The 16,610-nt window shown below is 41.2% G+C and overlaps 1 protein-coding gene across 1 annotated transcript; it reads right to left on the bottom strand.

The window, feature by feature from the left end:
- Nucleotides 1-1,256: 1,256 nt before the first annotated feature.
- Nucleotides 1,257-15,722, bottom strand: LOC119721594 (adhesion G-protein coupled receptor G6-like). The gene is made up of 19 exons (XM_038191673.1): nucleotides 15,496-15,722; nucleotides 13,009-13,125; nucleotides 11,887-12,132; nucleotides 11,233-11,410; nucleotides 10,978-11,105; nucleotides 9,422-9,595; nucleotides 8,618-8,896; nucleotides 8,205-8,321; nucleotides 6,767-6,894; nucleotides 6,243-6,386; nucleotides 5,068-5,452; nucleotides 4,625-4,815; nucleotides 4,243-4,413; nucleotides 3,617-3,744; nucleotides 2,885-2,984; nucleotides 2,464-2,629; nucleotides 2,272-2,338; nucleotides 1,909-2,179; nucleotides 1,257-1,517 (listed from the first exon to the last, which is right to left on the bottom strand). The coding sequence occupies exons 1-19, from the start codon at nucleotides 15,590-15,592 to the stop codon at nucleotides 1,257-1,259; spliced, it is 3,348 nt and encodes a 1,115-aa protein (XP_038047601.1). The 5' UTR covers nucleotides 15,593-15,722.
- Nucleotides 15,723-16,610: the final 888 nt, after the last annotated feature.

The following is a 16,610-nucleotide window of genomic DNA, read 5'->3' as shown; positions in this document are numbered from 1 at the left end:
CATCGGATTTAAAATTTCAATGCAAATAGGCTACGTATATCAAATCTTTAATACAGTTAAGTATTTTCTGCATATCATTTAGAGTACATGTATATTTACGGAAACATATGTTTTACGTTTTTACTATGTATTTCATTCTATTTTATCTTTATTTTGTTCGCATGGTTAAACAAGAAGTTTGGGTATGCCTAATATATATATAATATATACATGTATATGCTAAAATCAACAATAATCTGCGTGTGCATAGCAATTAGCCCTAAACATACATATATCCTTATTTAAGTCAGTATATAATTAGCGACCCGCACAAAAGCATATGGGTTCCCCAATTGTACCGCAGAAAAAAATTTCATCGGAGGAGTTTTGATCATGCATCCCCCGGCTCCCAAGAGAAGTCGTAATCACATGATAATGAAAGATTAATTCAGCGAATTTTGTACGTGCTTTTTAACTTATACGTAGTATTCGATTGCGGTTACTTGCGAATTTGCAAGGAGGCCTCGGAGTGACAACATTCCTGACAGAGCAAGCATGCCCAACTGTTCACAGTTTATGTACAAGCATTCCATGTTAGCATTTCATGTTAGCAGGTAGTCTTTAACAGGTACACTCAGCAACGTTAAAAGTATACATATATATACATGTAATTGAATAAGATATATGTTTTTGTTGAACTGTATCGAAGCATGCACATTGTTATTATACCAAAATTTGTTGTAACTTTCCCTGCCATCCCTTTCTAAGAACTGGTGCGTTTTGTAACCTTTTTCATTTTCACTCAAAGAAATTCTTGCATAGAGGATAAACTCCCTTCAGTTCTGATCTTGATTAAATTTCATCAAGCGAAACTATTATTGTGTGCCGCATTCATATCTCTGATAAATGCCTTGCTCATCAGTCAGTCGAGACTCGAAGTTACAACTTAAATTGAATTTCTACTTGGTCGTTCTTTATTTATCCGAAGGTTTGTCATTCTTTACCAACTGTATGCCATTGTCAAATGTATCCGATTCGTTCGTCAGTTCAGTTTAAACCACGCCCACTTGCCATTAAGTAGCATTGGAACCATTGGAACCGGAAGCTAACGCAACTTGAGTGTTTATCCAATGGGCGCTAGTAATGGCGCACGCGCGTGCGTGACGTTTTTACTAACGAACCGGATAGTTGATATGGCGTTCTTCAATCCTGCATTTTGTCAACAATGAAATTTAATGTAAGTGTATTTAGTCCCCTCACTTTCCCAAGGAAAACATTCAATTGTCTTGGTCATATGTCTTATACTTGAGGACTACCACGCCCTCCTGGAAGTCAGAAGCAGACACGTCAAATTTGGTAACGACACTGCTAGAAGGGGAAGTGATGGATGGAGATGCAGTGCTTGAAACCAAGGCCACGTCGTATGACCGCTTTGGCATGTGCAACTCCCTGCCGCAGCAGATGCGCTTCGTGAACGGTGCAAGGGCGTCGCGGACCTCCTCACGTCGAGCGCAGAACATGAGGAACACAAGCACACCCTGCAAAGAAAACAAGCAGAGATTTAACAATGCCTGAGATAGGATTCTCCAGTTTGTGCTCTGTAAAACTCAACAAGCTTAACCGTAGACTTCACAATCAGGCAATTTTTGCAAGATCGAGATGACTAGACTATCATAGTGTCATATATGTACAACAAGTATTCTCAATCACTAACTGACTCACTGACTAACTCATTGACTGACTGTAGCTTGTGTACTGGGCAGTGCTGTCGTATAGGACTATCCCTTTAGGCTCATAAATGGGCCAACTCCGACCCATTGGGTATTGTAGTAATAACCATTCTGAATCAGTTAAATCAAGTCTGGGACTAGATTTACTAGAGTCTGGGACTAGATTTATTATAGGCTTGCCTTCCTCCCCCTGATTTACCTGCAAGGAGTTGGCCAGACAGAAGAGGAGCTGGAAGGTAAAAGTTGCTCCCTCGATGGCCAGGAAACCAAAACTCCAGGTCACGCCCATGAGGGCGGAGATTGCCACGGCATTCTGGAGGCGTTTGGAGATCTGCTGGGAGCGAGATTCCTCCTTGACCTTCAGGAGACTCCGCATGACCAGGATGAAGGTGATGATGTTGTGGAGAACGATGAGACCAATGGGAGCAAGGAGGCCGAGGTACAGCACAAGATCAGGCTCGAGGAAGCAGCTGAAAGGAGATATATGGAAAACAGTTAGAGATAAAACATCTTCTTTAAGAATGGAGAGAAGATGTCTATTTTGGTGATTTGTTTTACTTACTAATGCTCGTTTCTGTAGTGATCAGTTGCTGCAGCCAAGGTGATCGTTAGAACAATCAGTGGAGATCCTGGAAAACAGTATATTGAGATAATGTTAACATCTGCCAAGGTACGTCATTCGTGGTGAGTCATGTATTAGCCTTTTCAAATAGGCTAGTATTAAATTATGCCGAAGAAATTGTAATAAACTCACCCCAAGCGATGAGGCAAGCCTTGAGCATGTATCGAGGCGCGTCTTCTGGGAACACCTTCACCGTACTGACGTACATGTTCCTGGCTTCAACGGCCATCCACATCATAGAGGCTAGAGTCAAGTAGTGGAGTAAAGCAGCCACAAACACACAGCCATCTCCAGTACCCTGTAATTAAAACCTTCAATAAGTGATTTTGTTTTCTCAGCAACCAGAAAATTACTTTACAATTATACACCATAACAAATATGGAACATCACTTTACCCCCCCCCCCCCCCAAGTATATTGTAAACCCATTCCTTTTGCATTTCAGTTATCAGTTAACTATTTAATCTTTCAAAAGTGTACAGCAGGTGAATACAAATATAACAATCAGCAAACTGATTGAATGACCATGCCTCTAGTGCCAAATTCACACTTACCCTTGCGTTGTCGACGCCGGCAAGGAACACGATGTACAACATCAGCAAGGAGAAGCAGAAATGGATGAAGATCTGACGAGATTTGCCATTTCGCAGTTTCCTATGGTTACAGAAAACGCTTACATTGTTGGATAACTAGTGTGGAACAAAATCTAGGCATGGAAATCATGTAAAAGGCTCTGTGCACATGTGGCATTTTTGCTACGAACTACAAAATGTTATGCCCGAATTAAGGTGCAAGGATGAACGGATTTAAGACGATAAGAAGCTGAATTGCAAAGGACGCGGCTTCAACGTGTTGGTCGAACCGACAGCATGCATAAAAGGTGCCTAAGGCAGCCACCTTACAACCCATGTCTGACCACGGAGCACAACCAGAGATCGAAAATGTTGTTTTTCTCTGTGAGAGGCAAGAAAACTGGAGAATCCGGAGAAAAACTCGTGGCACAAGAGAGAATCAACGAACAACTCTATTTACGTATGATCAGGGCCGGGAATCAAACCCAGGCCTTAGTGGTGAGAGGCAAGCGCTTTAAGCTCTAGCCACCCATGCTACGTACACATGGACAATAGTCTGACCTGATTGTAAGAACATTAATCAATTAATACACAGTTTAACTACGAAATAGACGAAGGTGGGATTTGAACATGCAATCATGAAAAGAACCTGGTGCTCTAACAACTCGGCTGTCTTATCCTTCAGCTCTAAGATAGATTGACAGAGGATCTTACTTGATAGCAAGATACACAGTCAAGGTGATACCCAGAGCAATGATGGAGAGGACACAACCAACTTGGCTAATGATTTCCAGCGCCTTCTGGAATGGATCATCTGGTTCGTCCTTCTGTCCTTGGACATCCTTGATAAAGGAAGAACAGTAAATGAAGAGAAATCTTGAATCAACATACCATTTAGCGTTTCCCTCAGCGCTTGAAAGTTGAAAGAGTAAACGTATTATCTGAAGTAAACAAAGTTGAATCTCTTTCATTTTCTTCTGAAAACATTTATCCCATGATTTGTCACTTTAACCCTAACTCTCCAAATTTATTTTGGAAGAACCAAACTGAATTCTGAAAGTACTCTACTCTGCAGGAAACTGCACATTGTGTTTTTTTCCAAAGATTTTAAACATATGGGAACTTTCAGTTCTCTGTGAGGATATGGGGTTTGGCTCAAATACATGCAATTTTTATTTTCTCCAACTTACTTTATGTAGTGAACCTCAAAGGACCTCTAAGACAAGCATAGGAAAATACAGCATTTCAGTTGCCACACAACAAGAATGGCAAAGAATGGCAAGTAATGGCATACCACGAGAATGGCAAGTAATGGCAAAGAATGGCAAGTAATGGCATACCACAAGAATGGCAAAGTTGGTCGCATGACAGCAGTTACAGGACACTGTATAATTGGTCTCTGTTGCCAGCAAGCAACCAGCCATCGACCAATCGCCGACTTTGTCGTTCAGATCGAAATCCCAGAAGACACACTGGATGGTTCTATTTCGCTCCGTTTCAATGGATGGTGCCTGTTTGACCATAAGATACAACGTTGGACTGTAAACTCAACAACAATAAAAAAGAAAATAAGCCTGTACTATAACTGTGAGTACTCAGCATTATATACTGCAACCTACACAACTACGAAATTAGAATGTTATTATCTAGAACGCTTAGGTCTATGATGGACTGGATTCCCAGATAGGGAACTCCACAATTGCTTTATGAAGACAAGTATACCTTGAATTGGATGACCACTGGTTCGGTGAGGTTTACCAACTCAATGTCTTCCACAGTCAGTGAGACGACAGTCCCCGCAACCCGGAGGCTCGAACCGTTCTTTCCTTGGGAGCCATTGATAAGCGCTGACTTGAACAAGGTGTCATCAGCGTAGACAATGAAACTCGCCCGCAGCGGCTGGGAACTGTTTTCTAAAAGGTATCAGTGATGTCAGAAAAAGACTAAAGACATGCCCACCTTGTCTTAAAGGCATCAGCTAGCAAACTTATATTGGAGAAATTCACAAGTCAAGCCTAGCAGGGGATGCAGATGACACAAAAAGGTATCAAGTAGAAAACAAAGTAAACCCAATATTTTTTAATAAGCAAAACTTTTTACAGCCCTTCTTATTTACAATTTTTCTTCAAGGTTATTACAACGCCTCTACTGAAAATCAGTCTTACCACTGCTGAAAATGTTAGCCGGTAACCGGATTGAAGCTATCACATCTTGAGGCACGTCATCACTGGCATTCAGCAAGGTCGTGACCTTAGTTCCGACAAGGCTGCCCTCTTGTGGTGAAGACTGTCCGGACTCCTGCTCCGGAGCAGACACGAAAGTGAGTCCGTTGCTAACCAGCATTGGGTCCAGACTGACCGCCTCAACGTGGATGGTGTCCTGCTGTATACTGACCGGACCCTCTTGTCTCAGAGTCAAGGAAACCTGAGCCTCAACAGACTGAACGATGGCTGAGGAGCTGCCAGCATAGACCTCAGGAGTCTGGGAGTCAGGAGTCTGGCTGGTACTCATGATGACATTGCTTACCGTCTGTATCACCAACTCAGTTACCTTCAAGAAAATTGATAAAAACTCGAATTCCACAATAAGACATTTTAGTTGGCCTTAGAAGGCGCTGTTCACCATGTTCACTGGCAACCATCTCATTTCAAACAGCTTAACAGTTAGGTTACTATTTGAACTTAATTCCTATCATGATGACGTCAGGATTAGGTTCAGTGCAACATTTTGTGCATTTTCTAGTGTACACAGTTTACTTTGGATGTTTGTTCAAGTATGTGCAGGCAGTGTGTGCCATCAGTGAGGTAACAGGTAAGTATCTTTGGAAATTGTAAATGCTTTGTCAATAATTTCCTTATAACAGACTCTTTGCTGATTCTTTATTCTGATTGGCTAAACCATGATCACATGGTGCTCATCAATAACACAAGATGGTACGTGAAATTTGCATATAGCACAAACTCAACATTTCCACACCAGTGTCCGGCTACATCAGTCAGACAGTCGCTTATTATCTAAAGCATCTATGGAACTTTGGAGTAATGCTACGAATACTCTACTTTCCTTGACCCCCATGCCTGTTGTGAAAATGCATTTCAATCAGATGTGCATGAGTGTCCTTTGCAAGTCAATCTTACACAGTTGCCTGTGTTATGTCCCAACTAGAAACCCTAAAAAGCTGGGACAAAATCAATTGGAGTATTGAGAAGTTTGCCATCTACTATAAAGCCACAACCTTGAAATCGGTGAAATGTCACTATTGTGAAGATCTATTCGCTCCTCGGTTTCCACAAATTGCAACTTTTTAGTTTAACACATTTGCTTTTTATAATTAAGCTACCTCACGATCTCCTGATCCTGCCCCGACAATGTTCATCAAAATGGTGGAGACCGCTTGCACATTTTCTGCACTTTCACTTGACTCTGAGGTCTGATTGGCCAAAAACTCAGCCACTTCATTCACGTTCCCTTTACTGACGTTAACCTGCCAAATGCAATATGGATACACTGATTCAGTTTCTTAATGAAGCCTTCCAGTCAATAAAAAGAATTAAACATTAAATAGAATTACGACATATAAATTGAACAACAATACACAATGAATCTCAAACATTGCGTCATGAATAACGATATAACTTTAGAACTCTTGAAGGAAGCCTGTTAAACTGATAATGTAGTAACCAACGGATAAGGTATCACCAACCGATAATGTCACAATTGACCGATACTGTATCACCGATGATGTAAAAGTTGAATGATGCATGTAGCAAATATTACTTCACTATCAGTCAACTTTTGTTACATTATCGGTTATAACCGATTCAACTTTATAACTATTCTAAAGGTCTGAACTTCAAAGCTTACATCTTTGACTTGATCCAGAGTTAGATTGTTTCTTTCTTCCCCACAACTGCGAGGTACGTGGTTTCCCCACTGGAAATATAACGGCGGAGCTACAATGGAGCAGTTGCGAACAGCTAACGGGTCCCCAGCTGTATGCAAAATTAACCAACATATTATCAAAAGTGTGGTATTTTTTAATCTAATGAAAAAGGAACATCCTATCTATTAGACTTTAACCTTCAAATTCTAGAAGAGTAAATTAAACCAATTCTGTTTAAATATAGATTTGTCTCCTTCACAATGACAGATTACTTGGAAACGATATGCTGACCTGAGGTTAGTGATATCACAAACGAAAACAGAGAATCATGTGAAAGTTATGGGTAAAGTCATTATCTAAGTGTACCAAAGGAAGAAGGTACATTTGTTTTTCTGGGCAACAAGCATTCATCATTCATCATGAGGCAATGAAAACGGCATACTTTGTACTGAGCAACCGTTCATCAAATCTCATTTATTACTGCCGCCAAGGAGTTTAAATTTTCAGCGGCGTTGGTTTGTTGGTTGGTTTGCCTGTTTACAAATAACTCCAAAAGTTATGGACGGATTTGCTTTTGAGTTGTTGGTCCAAAGTACAAATCGAGTAGATTTTGGAAGTAATCCGGATCTGGGTCTGGATCCAGGATTTGTTTTTAAGGATTCTTCACCATTGATGCGAGTATTTCTTTTAGGTATACTGACAATATGGCGGGGAATTGTTGAGCCTTGGCGGAGGTTTGCGCTCTTTGAGTGCTTTCCAGTTGTTATGTATTTAATTTCAAGATCGGCCCAAAAGTATATCTGGTTCTAAGAGAACCCTTCACATATGATGCCTTAGTAAGGTCGTGTCATCTCAATCATACTAGCTTGGCAGTTGGCACTAGGGTGGCATGGGTAGCCAGTGCCATAAAACGCTCGCCTCTCACCAATTTGGCCCGGTTTGGTTCCCAGCTTAGACCATTGTGTGAGTAGAGTTGGTTGATTCTCTCTGTGCCAGGGTTTTTCTCCGAGCTCTCCGCTTTTCCTCCCTCCAAAAATATCAACACTTTCGATCTCTGGCTGTGCTCCGTGGTCAGACACGGGTCATAATTATGGCGGCAGCCAAAGGCACATTAATTTCACATGCCTTTGGTTCGGCCACGTGTAGCCGCGTCCTTCGCAATTCAGCTTCTGCTGCAAGTACATGTATTAGCCTCCAAACTATTATATTTTTATTATTAGCTTCACAGTGGGCCGATCCAGCAAGCTCCGCCCAGTGCGCACGTGGGCAAATTAACACGTGCTTCTCTCCAATGCCACGCTGCATTTTCCTGCCGCGCGCATCATACGCGCATGCACGCATGTTAGTACACGCACGTCTGATTGGTCAGAACACCATGGGGTGGTGCTTACTGGATCGGTCCATTAATTATCATCTCACCTTTTGATGTCATAAGCGAGCATCTCTCGAACGATTCTGCTGTTGTGCCTCTTCTTGTTGCAAGCCACATCAACCGGCCATGAAGATCATCATTCGTGGTGCCGGCTGGACAAAAACCTTAAGAGACAAAAACACCAACTCGAAATATGCAGGTGAAACCTGGCTCCGCATCGACTGTGAAATTTGCTGGGCATACTAGATCCACCACTAAATATTCAATAAAAAAATATATGAAGAGATATTGTTATATACCATAATAATTTCTTGCATATACAGAGCAACTGGGTTTAAAATGGTGCCCATTGCTCATGGACCCCCCCCCCCTTCCAAAAGAAGAAGAAGAAGAAGAAAACACAAACTAATGATGCCTTCAAAGATACGTGGAAAAGCGAACAAGCTAATTGTGTACAAACCTGTGACGGTGACTTTAAAAAGACACGTGGCATGGTTGCCAGATGTATCAGTAGCGTTGTAGATCACTGAAGTAACACCAACTGTGAAGACCCCACTGCCGGTTCGGTTACATTTCAAAACTTTGGTTGCTTGGCAACTGAACGTGACATCCACAGGACCAGCATTGTCCGAGATGAGAGGTGGAGGCCAGCTGTAAGCCACTTCATTGGACGATGGCTTGGCAGGGATGATGACGTCACCAGGGCAACCACTGAACATCGGAGGTTCGTTATCTAAGACTGTCATTCAATAAGTTCAGGGGAAAAAAGAGTGGAATTGTTCCTCATAACACAAAATCTGACAGTAAAAATAATGGTTCAGTCCGATTTCAATCATTAAAATCTCATTTGTACTTGAATGTTTGTGTGTGTGTGTTTTTATAATCGTTACTCAGCTCAATAGCTTCCTATGGCATTCCATGGACAGCTATAAATTGGTTCTTTCAGTAAAACATGTATACCTTCAAATGGCAATGATCAATTTTAGTAGTTTTTTTTTTAAATGAGTGGAAGAACATGCTTTTTTAAGACATACTTCGTTGGTGTATCAAATTTGATTGCTTTTTAGGAAACAAAATATTTAATCTGGATCAACTTTCTTTTCGACTCACCCTGCACAATAGAAAGAGCTATATAAGCATACAGTTTACGACAATGTAATACGAGTGCTAATGGATTAATTACATTTAAATATGTGAATTCCATGAGAATAGGTAAAACTTTCTGAGCCATGATTCCCCAAAAGCCTTCCCGAAGCCTCAACACGCATAATGGTGGATGATGACCCTTCGGTCCAGTAGATAAAGTTATAGTAGACGAAGAGATCAAATAAAGGAAGGTAGGAACTTGTGCCGTTGACAAGAACAGTCCGACCCTGGCCTAAAAGATCCGAGTATTCAATGCGGTCGGTCCAACAATCACACCAGTACAGCCTTCCCCCTGAAGAACAAGGAGTCGTATCAAAGTAATATCATTAATCTTCATCTACTATTTTTATTATTATTATTATTAGTGTAATGGTAACATTAAGGAGACACCATTATCGTAATTTCTTCGCACGATGGGAGACATCGGTCATTAGGGAGACATGTCTCCCTAATGTCACAATTTTACCGTCGCAATTAGGTTATATTTGTTGCTCGTGGTCTAATTAGTAAACATACCGAAATTCGTGGAAAAGGACAAGGCAATATTAGGTTAGGGCACATTAAAGTTTGACAATTTTTTTTCACAAGTCTATGGGAACGTCTCCCAAAATAATGAACCATTTCCCGTAATTATTATTATCATTTATTATTATTATTATTTTTTTGGGGGGGGGGGAGGAGGGGAAGAGGGGCATTGCTTCTATATCAACCTCGTCCCCAGTGTGTCGAGCAGTACGCACCCACCACTACCTGCTCTCTTACCCTGGTACTGGATCATTTGCATGTGCTAAATTTGTGCACACGTATGCAAATGAGGAATAGTCTGGTGCCTGTCTGTACGTTACAATAGCGTTTGTTTTTGTATGCGGTGTCTAGGTTAAAACAAAAATTCGTCGCGCCATGAGTTACGAAAACACGATTGTTTTCGAAGTTAAAATGTTACAATCTTATCCCGCCAATATGCAACATTTCATATTTTATCACATTTCATATTAATATGAGCAAATTGGAAAGGAAAAGATTATTTTTGAGAAGGCGGGGACGTTATAATAACAATAATATTGTGAAAACACGTAATGCACGTTGGAAATACCAACATTAAGTACACGATATAAATCCATTACTAACCAATACGGGCGATTCCCAATAGTGCGCCTCCAAGAGTTTGCAACGCGTTGGCCAATCACAATGCGCAAAATCTGTCGACCCAATGCGCGTTTGGAAAAGGTCGACTGATTTCGTGCATTGTGATTGGCCAACGCGTTGCAAACTCTTGGAGGCGCACTATTGGGAATCGCCCGTATTGTGGTATCGAATCAGGATACAGAAAGAAAGTTTCTTATCCAGGGCTTACTATTGGAAACGAGGTTGGAAATAAAGTAAGCACTGGGGACGAGGTTGCTTCTACATGTACATGTATATATGCAATTCACACAGATCCAAACTGTTTGCACTTTTGCTAGTGCCTTCCTTCAATAATCATCCTATAAACTCAACCAGGAAACCATGCAATGTCACATTCGTTCAACTTTTTTATAACTGGAGAAATCGTTATGCCTTTTTTATAACTTTGGAAATCGTTATGCACATAGTCTATCAAGTCCAACAAGGGATTTGTTTCTGATATGGCAATTAACAAAAACACAAATGAAGGAAAACGCAGGCAAAGTTTACCCTCCAGATCAAGGGCTACACCATATGCGTTCTGTAGCGAAGTATCGATAAGTACGCGACGACCAGATCCGTCTGTGCCAGATCGTTCAATCTTTGGTACGGTACCCCAGTCTGTCCAGTATAAATGACTGCAAGACAAACACAGTAGAATGAAGCAGTAGTTAGGGAATCTGTCGCCCCTTATCACAAAGGTTATATGGCGGCCAGAGCAAAATCTGAAATGCTCCAATGGTATGGTGAACCTCGTGAATGTACCTGTTAGCAGGGTCGACTACGATCCCCATTGGATTTACATATGCGAGGGAAGCATTTGTCAAGTTGAGAACCACTGATCGTTCTCGACCGTCCAAAGTAGCTCTCTCGATCAGATCACTGCCAGAATCCGTCCAATACATCACACGATTCTCAACGTCAAGAGTCAAACCAGGAGGATCTAAAAAGAAATGGCAAGAAAACCTTCTAAATCGAGAGGAAACAAGACCAGGAAAGTACATTAAAGCTGTATGGTTCCAGAGTACACAAAATTAAATTTAATTAATCTACACAATATGCCGGGCAGGGTTAACCCTATACGATAGCACTGCCCAGGTCACAACGTACAGCTGGCTGGCCGGCCAGGCGGCCGGCCATCAAGAGTTCTCTCAACTCGATAGGAAACCCTCTAAATCCATAGGAAACAAGACTAGGCAAGCACATTAAAGCTGGTTCCAGAGTACACACAATTATATTTAATTGATCTACACAATTGGCAGGACAGGGTTAATCCTATACGATAGCACTGCCCAGGTCAAAAGTTAAAGGCCGCGAGCCAACCAGCCAGCCAGCCAGCCAGCCACTAGGCACAAAAGAGAGCAATAGTTTGGCCCACTGGGACCAGCACAAACACACAATGACGCAAAACTGGCTTACGCTGTAGATCCCTAAAGAGAACTTCCACTCCACTCCCGTCCAAAAAGGCACGATTTAAAGTCAACAAGGTGACATCAGTCCAATACACCATGCGCTCTACTGGGTCGTAGTCAATGGCGTAGGGTCGACTTATGTTGACATGGCTACCGTCTAAACCCGGGATGAGAGTGAAGTTAAAGGTGTCTGTGGGTGCGACATAAATGCCGGGAGGAGACCTATTGGTCACAAACACCAAGTCACGAGGGTCTAAAGGAAATCAAGGAAAACAAAGAACATATTTATTATTATCCCAACTCGTACGGCCAATAAAAATGATCCACAGACCATCTAAGCTCGATGCTATCATATATACACCACTGGCTGAATCAAACACACAACCTCTGCCCACAGCTCAGAAAATGGCTTGCCCAAGGGCAAGCCATTAGCACGCGCATTAGGCCAAGGCTCACTACAGAACTTGCGTATACATTGTAGGTACACGTACGCAACATTGTGAACACACAGTACCCGATCATGAAGTGCATTTAACAGCGTCCTGCAATACGTACGTTGCATGCTAATTATCGTTACTGAAGGATCTGTGGTTTGCATACGATGTATTCAATTCAATTCAAGAAGACATTTATTTCATACTCCTTTAGAGAAATACATCAATAAAAGAAATCTGGTACATAGCAAGATAACTTCGATAAATATGTTTGGTTTATAAGAGAATAAAAATAAGAAGTATGGAGTTGTTAAAGTAAGCCGAGGTTTGTAAGAAACAGCCCTTACAGACAACAATAACCACAGAAAAACGACACTATAACGAAACACAGACGAGACAGACAAGACAAAAGTGACACGACGAAAGCTGACGGCAATGGAATACAAAGCAGGAATGCAAATATATATAAAAGACGTACATCGCCCTGGCTGTTTTGTAAACGATGCAGTGAGTGAAAATGCGGTATTCTTGCCCTTAATTCAACACCGCCGACACGGTTTTGTGCATTATTATCTTAAAAGAATGCACCGAGCTGAATTAACTCATCACATTTACAGACCGGAGGGGGGGGGGCGTCATTCGAAAAACCGCTCTGAAACACCTCCCACCCCCACACATACGTCCTATGCACTTACGGCTCTTCGATTCACAGAATGATCCAATGAATTCAGGGGCACACATACAAGTAAAATCGGCTGAAGAATTCAAACAACTTCCTCCATTCCAGCACGGGTTACTTGTGCAGGGATCATCTGTGGCAAAGAGTTGATCAATATTTATATATCTTCATGAATATTTAAAATCAGAAACATGTACCACATCATAACCACACCCTTCCAATTAAATGTGAACAAGGGAATAAATGTGTTTGACCAATCACCCTTCGGTGGTTCGGCTCTTGTTGGAGAAATGATGTACATGTATCTTCGAAAAATTATGGTGTTTTCGAAAAAGTCCACTTGGGGGCTGAGAGGAGCTCTATAACTGGGGAATGGGCATACAAGCTGCCCATGTTCAGGCCTGATATCGACCTCAGAGAATGTTATCCCCATGTTTATCAATTAAATATATGAGTTATCGCTCTTTATCTTGCCGTAAAAGTGGTTAATGGAAAATATCGAAATTTCGGGTATATTAAAGGATGCAACACAGTAAACAAGCCAAAAAATCCGTCCGCTGAGCTAATGAATGAAAGTTATACGTTCAAATTATTCTATAATTATTAGAGAGTTCTGAGCGCCATTAAATTGGGGAATTGAGGACCTATGGCACTGCACCTCTGGCCTACACTTGGAGCTACCAATTCTAAGCATTTTGGGTGCAATTGGGTCCGAAATTAGCGCTACTGTTTTAGCCATGTTCTGGAGGGATACTTTTTCAAAGTGGCCATACACTCTAAAAACAACTTGGTCAAAGCATTGACTGGTTAGTTACTGAAAATTGAATAGGAATATAGTTAAACATGCAGAGTTTCATACTATGACTGGAAAAAGTTGATTGATTTGACTCCAATTTCAGGTATTTGCTTAACTATTTTTCTTATAATCAATAATACTGACTGGAACAATCTAGTCTGATTGACTGATTTTCAGTTGCACCCAGCTGACCCTGAATGGCTAGACAAATTTAACTGGTTTCTAGTCAAACTGGTTTTTTTTTTCGAGTGTACTTTTCCAGTTTGGGAAATATCATTCGTTTTAGGGGTGGTCTTCTTTGGGTACCGGTATAGGAATTTGAAAATGAAAGATGACATGTTGATCATCATTTTTCTGTGCAGCCTGAACACCTGTGGAAGTTCCGAGTATTTTTCAAAGATTTTTGAAGTAGGGGGGATGGATCATTGGTGTCTAAAGGAATTTGTTGTTTTTAACTGAGCTGCACCCCGAGAGCAAGACTACTGAGCAAAAAAGACTTACTTTTTGCGGCATTAGTGCTCTACTTAGAAAAAAAAAAGTTGCAGTCTTTTTTTCCTGTTTACTAGGGTGTATTGATTTTTAAAAAAAAAGAACTTTAAGATCTGAAAAGGCTAAAAGGACGATAAGGCAATATTTCAAACCAACCAAATTGAACAAAGTCAAAAAAATCTTTGGCCAACCTTGAAAAAGATTGAAATTTTTATTAAAAAGAGCTGAGTTATTATTATGATGAAGGAACATTTGGTTGGTTTTCATTCTGTTCTAGGTTTCTTCCCTGCGATGCTTTCTCTGGTTTTCCTTCTTTTTTTGTCGATACAAAGTAACTGTGGGCAGTATTCTTAACAAGTTTCACTGATGAATGTAGTTAATTTAATGTTTTAATTACCTTGAATTAAAGAAACTAATGCTAGACCATTAACTTATCTCTTTTCCTTATAATGCACAAATAGGTACAAAGTGCACCGGTACGGTGCGATACTTTTTATGCGGAAACATATTAAATTTTTTCAATGAAACCAATGAATTGAACACTTCAAACAATCCTTCAATGGAAGCCGACAGTTACAATAATGTACAAATACCGGTACCTTTGGTTATCAATTGGGAAATTCCCTCTTATATGTGCAGTGCTCAAGTTCCACGCCAATTTTCGCCCCTTTTTCTGCACGTCTATAGGCCTAATAAATCCATCCCTTCTCAAAACAAGTCGCATCTGTTCTCTTGTGTTATCAAAGTTATCAAAATCCCATAAAACTTTCTTATCGATTAAAATGCTCCAAAACTTCTTAGTTATGTTATCTCCTATTCAATATGTTCTCCCGCCTTAAGTCCCTTAATTAACGGTCCACCGAACTTAGCATCGTGTTTCAGAACCTCCCGCCTCAACGGACTACTAAACGTAGCGTCCACTTACTCCACCAGCAAGAGTCCGGCAGCCTGCTGATGGTGAACAGAGCATACTGTTCGAAAAGTCGAGTTAAACAATCAACTGGTTCTTCTCAGAACCACACAACTCTTCAATACAGTTCCCGCCAAAATATTTCAGTCGAAAATCCCAACTGTCGATAAAGCTACAGTCTCAAAATGTGGCACGGCAACAGTTATCCATACTGAGATCCCCATTAAAGAGGCTGGCGCTGGCCAATTCATCGTGTTCGACGATAATAATGCTGTGTGTTTTACCCTATTTTACGAAAAGAGGCTTACCTTCAGTTTGAGCTTTGACTGGAAACTTGGCGATCAAAACCAACAGAAAAGCGAACACCATCAACAGGTATGTGTTCACTCCTTTTCCGGTATCCATTCTAGATGTCGAACAAGCTAAACCTGACGTCGAACAATCTAACGGACCTTTCTTCAGTCACGTTTATCAGAATGTTACTTTCTCACTCCCAATCTACGATATGGTTCGTGCGCAGTTCGGACAGACGGCTATATACTCGACAAGAAAACGTCTGGACAGTCTTCGTCGCGAACAGGAAATAGAACAGCTTGCGCCCTGGCTGTTTGTATGTACTTGGCAGTTAAAGATACGTCAAATCGAAACAATAATAAGATAAGATAAATGGCCTGTCACGTCAAATCGAAACAATAATAAGTGTGTGGGTCCTTTCATCAAGTGAACAAAAGCCACCATGGGACTGGTTTTGCCAACATTCAAACGGGTCCTGGAATTTCACGCTTCAATACCAATAAAAATGACAATTTGTTTTACAGCTCCATCATTGGACACGTCAATACCTCGATGGAAAGAAAATTCATCCCATCATTACATTTTTTATGCTCCAGCAACCAAGTGAGCGCCGAAGATGTGGCAGCGAACTTTGTCAACTCTAACGATTTTCTTTGATGTATTTCCAAACCAGTTCTAGCCTTTAGTCAAGTCCCACGCGCCTATACCCGGATCATCCGGACACGTAATTACGCATCCCGGATGCTGGCACGTAAAAAGACTAGCACGAGCGGCGGAGCCGCGAGGGCCTTTACTATCTCGTGGAACTAATCACTTATTCATTTATTCACATAATATACATCAAGCAATATAAGCCAATCATCTAACGGTGGTTTGCGGTTACCAGCAACAGCAAGCGCGCCATGGCGCGTGCTGTCTGGCGCCAGACGACGGCTGATTTACGTTAGTAATTCTGCATTTTCATTGGTCAATTCACAACGGGTAATGCATTATGCATGTCTACCAAATCGGTAGACAAATGTAAAGAAAAACATAAGCGTTCTCCACGAGATGGTAAAGGCCCTCACGGCTTTGCCGCTCGTGCTAGTCTTTTTACGTGCCAGCATCCGTTGTGCGTCACGTGTCCGGG

This window comes from Patiria miniata, unplaced genomic scaffold, assembly GCF_015706575.1.
Source record: "Patiria miniata isolate m_02_andy unplaced genomic scaffold, ASM1570657v1 HiC_scaffold_13, whole genome shotgun sequence".
In the NCBI taxonomy this organism is placed as follows: Eukaryota; Metazoa; Echinodermata; class Asteroidea; order Valvatida; family Asterinidae; genus Patiria; species Patiria miniata.
Note: the sequence above shows the minus strand (reverse complement) of the source record. Positions and strands in the feature narration are given on the sequence as shown.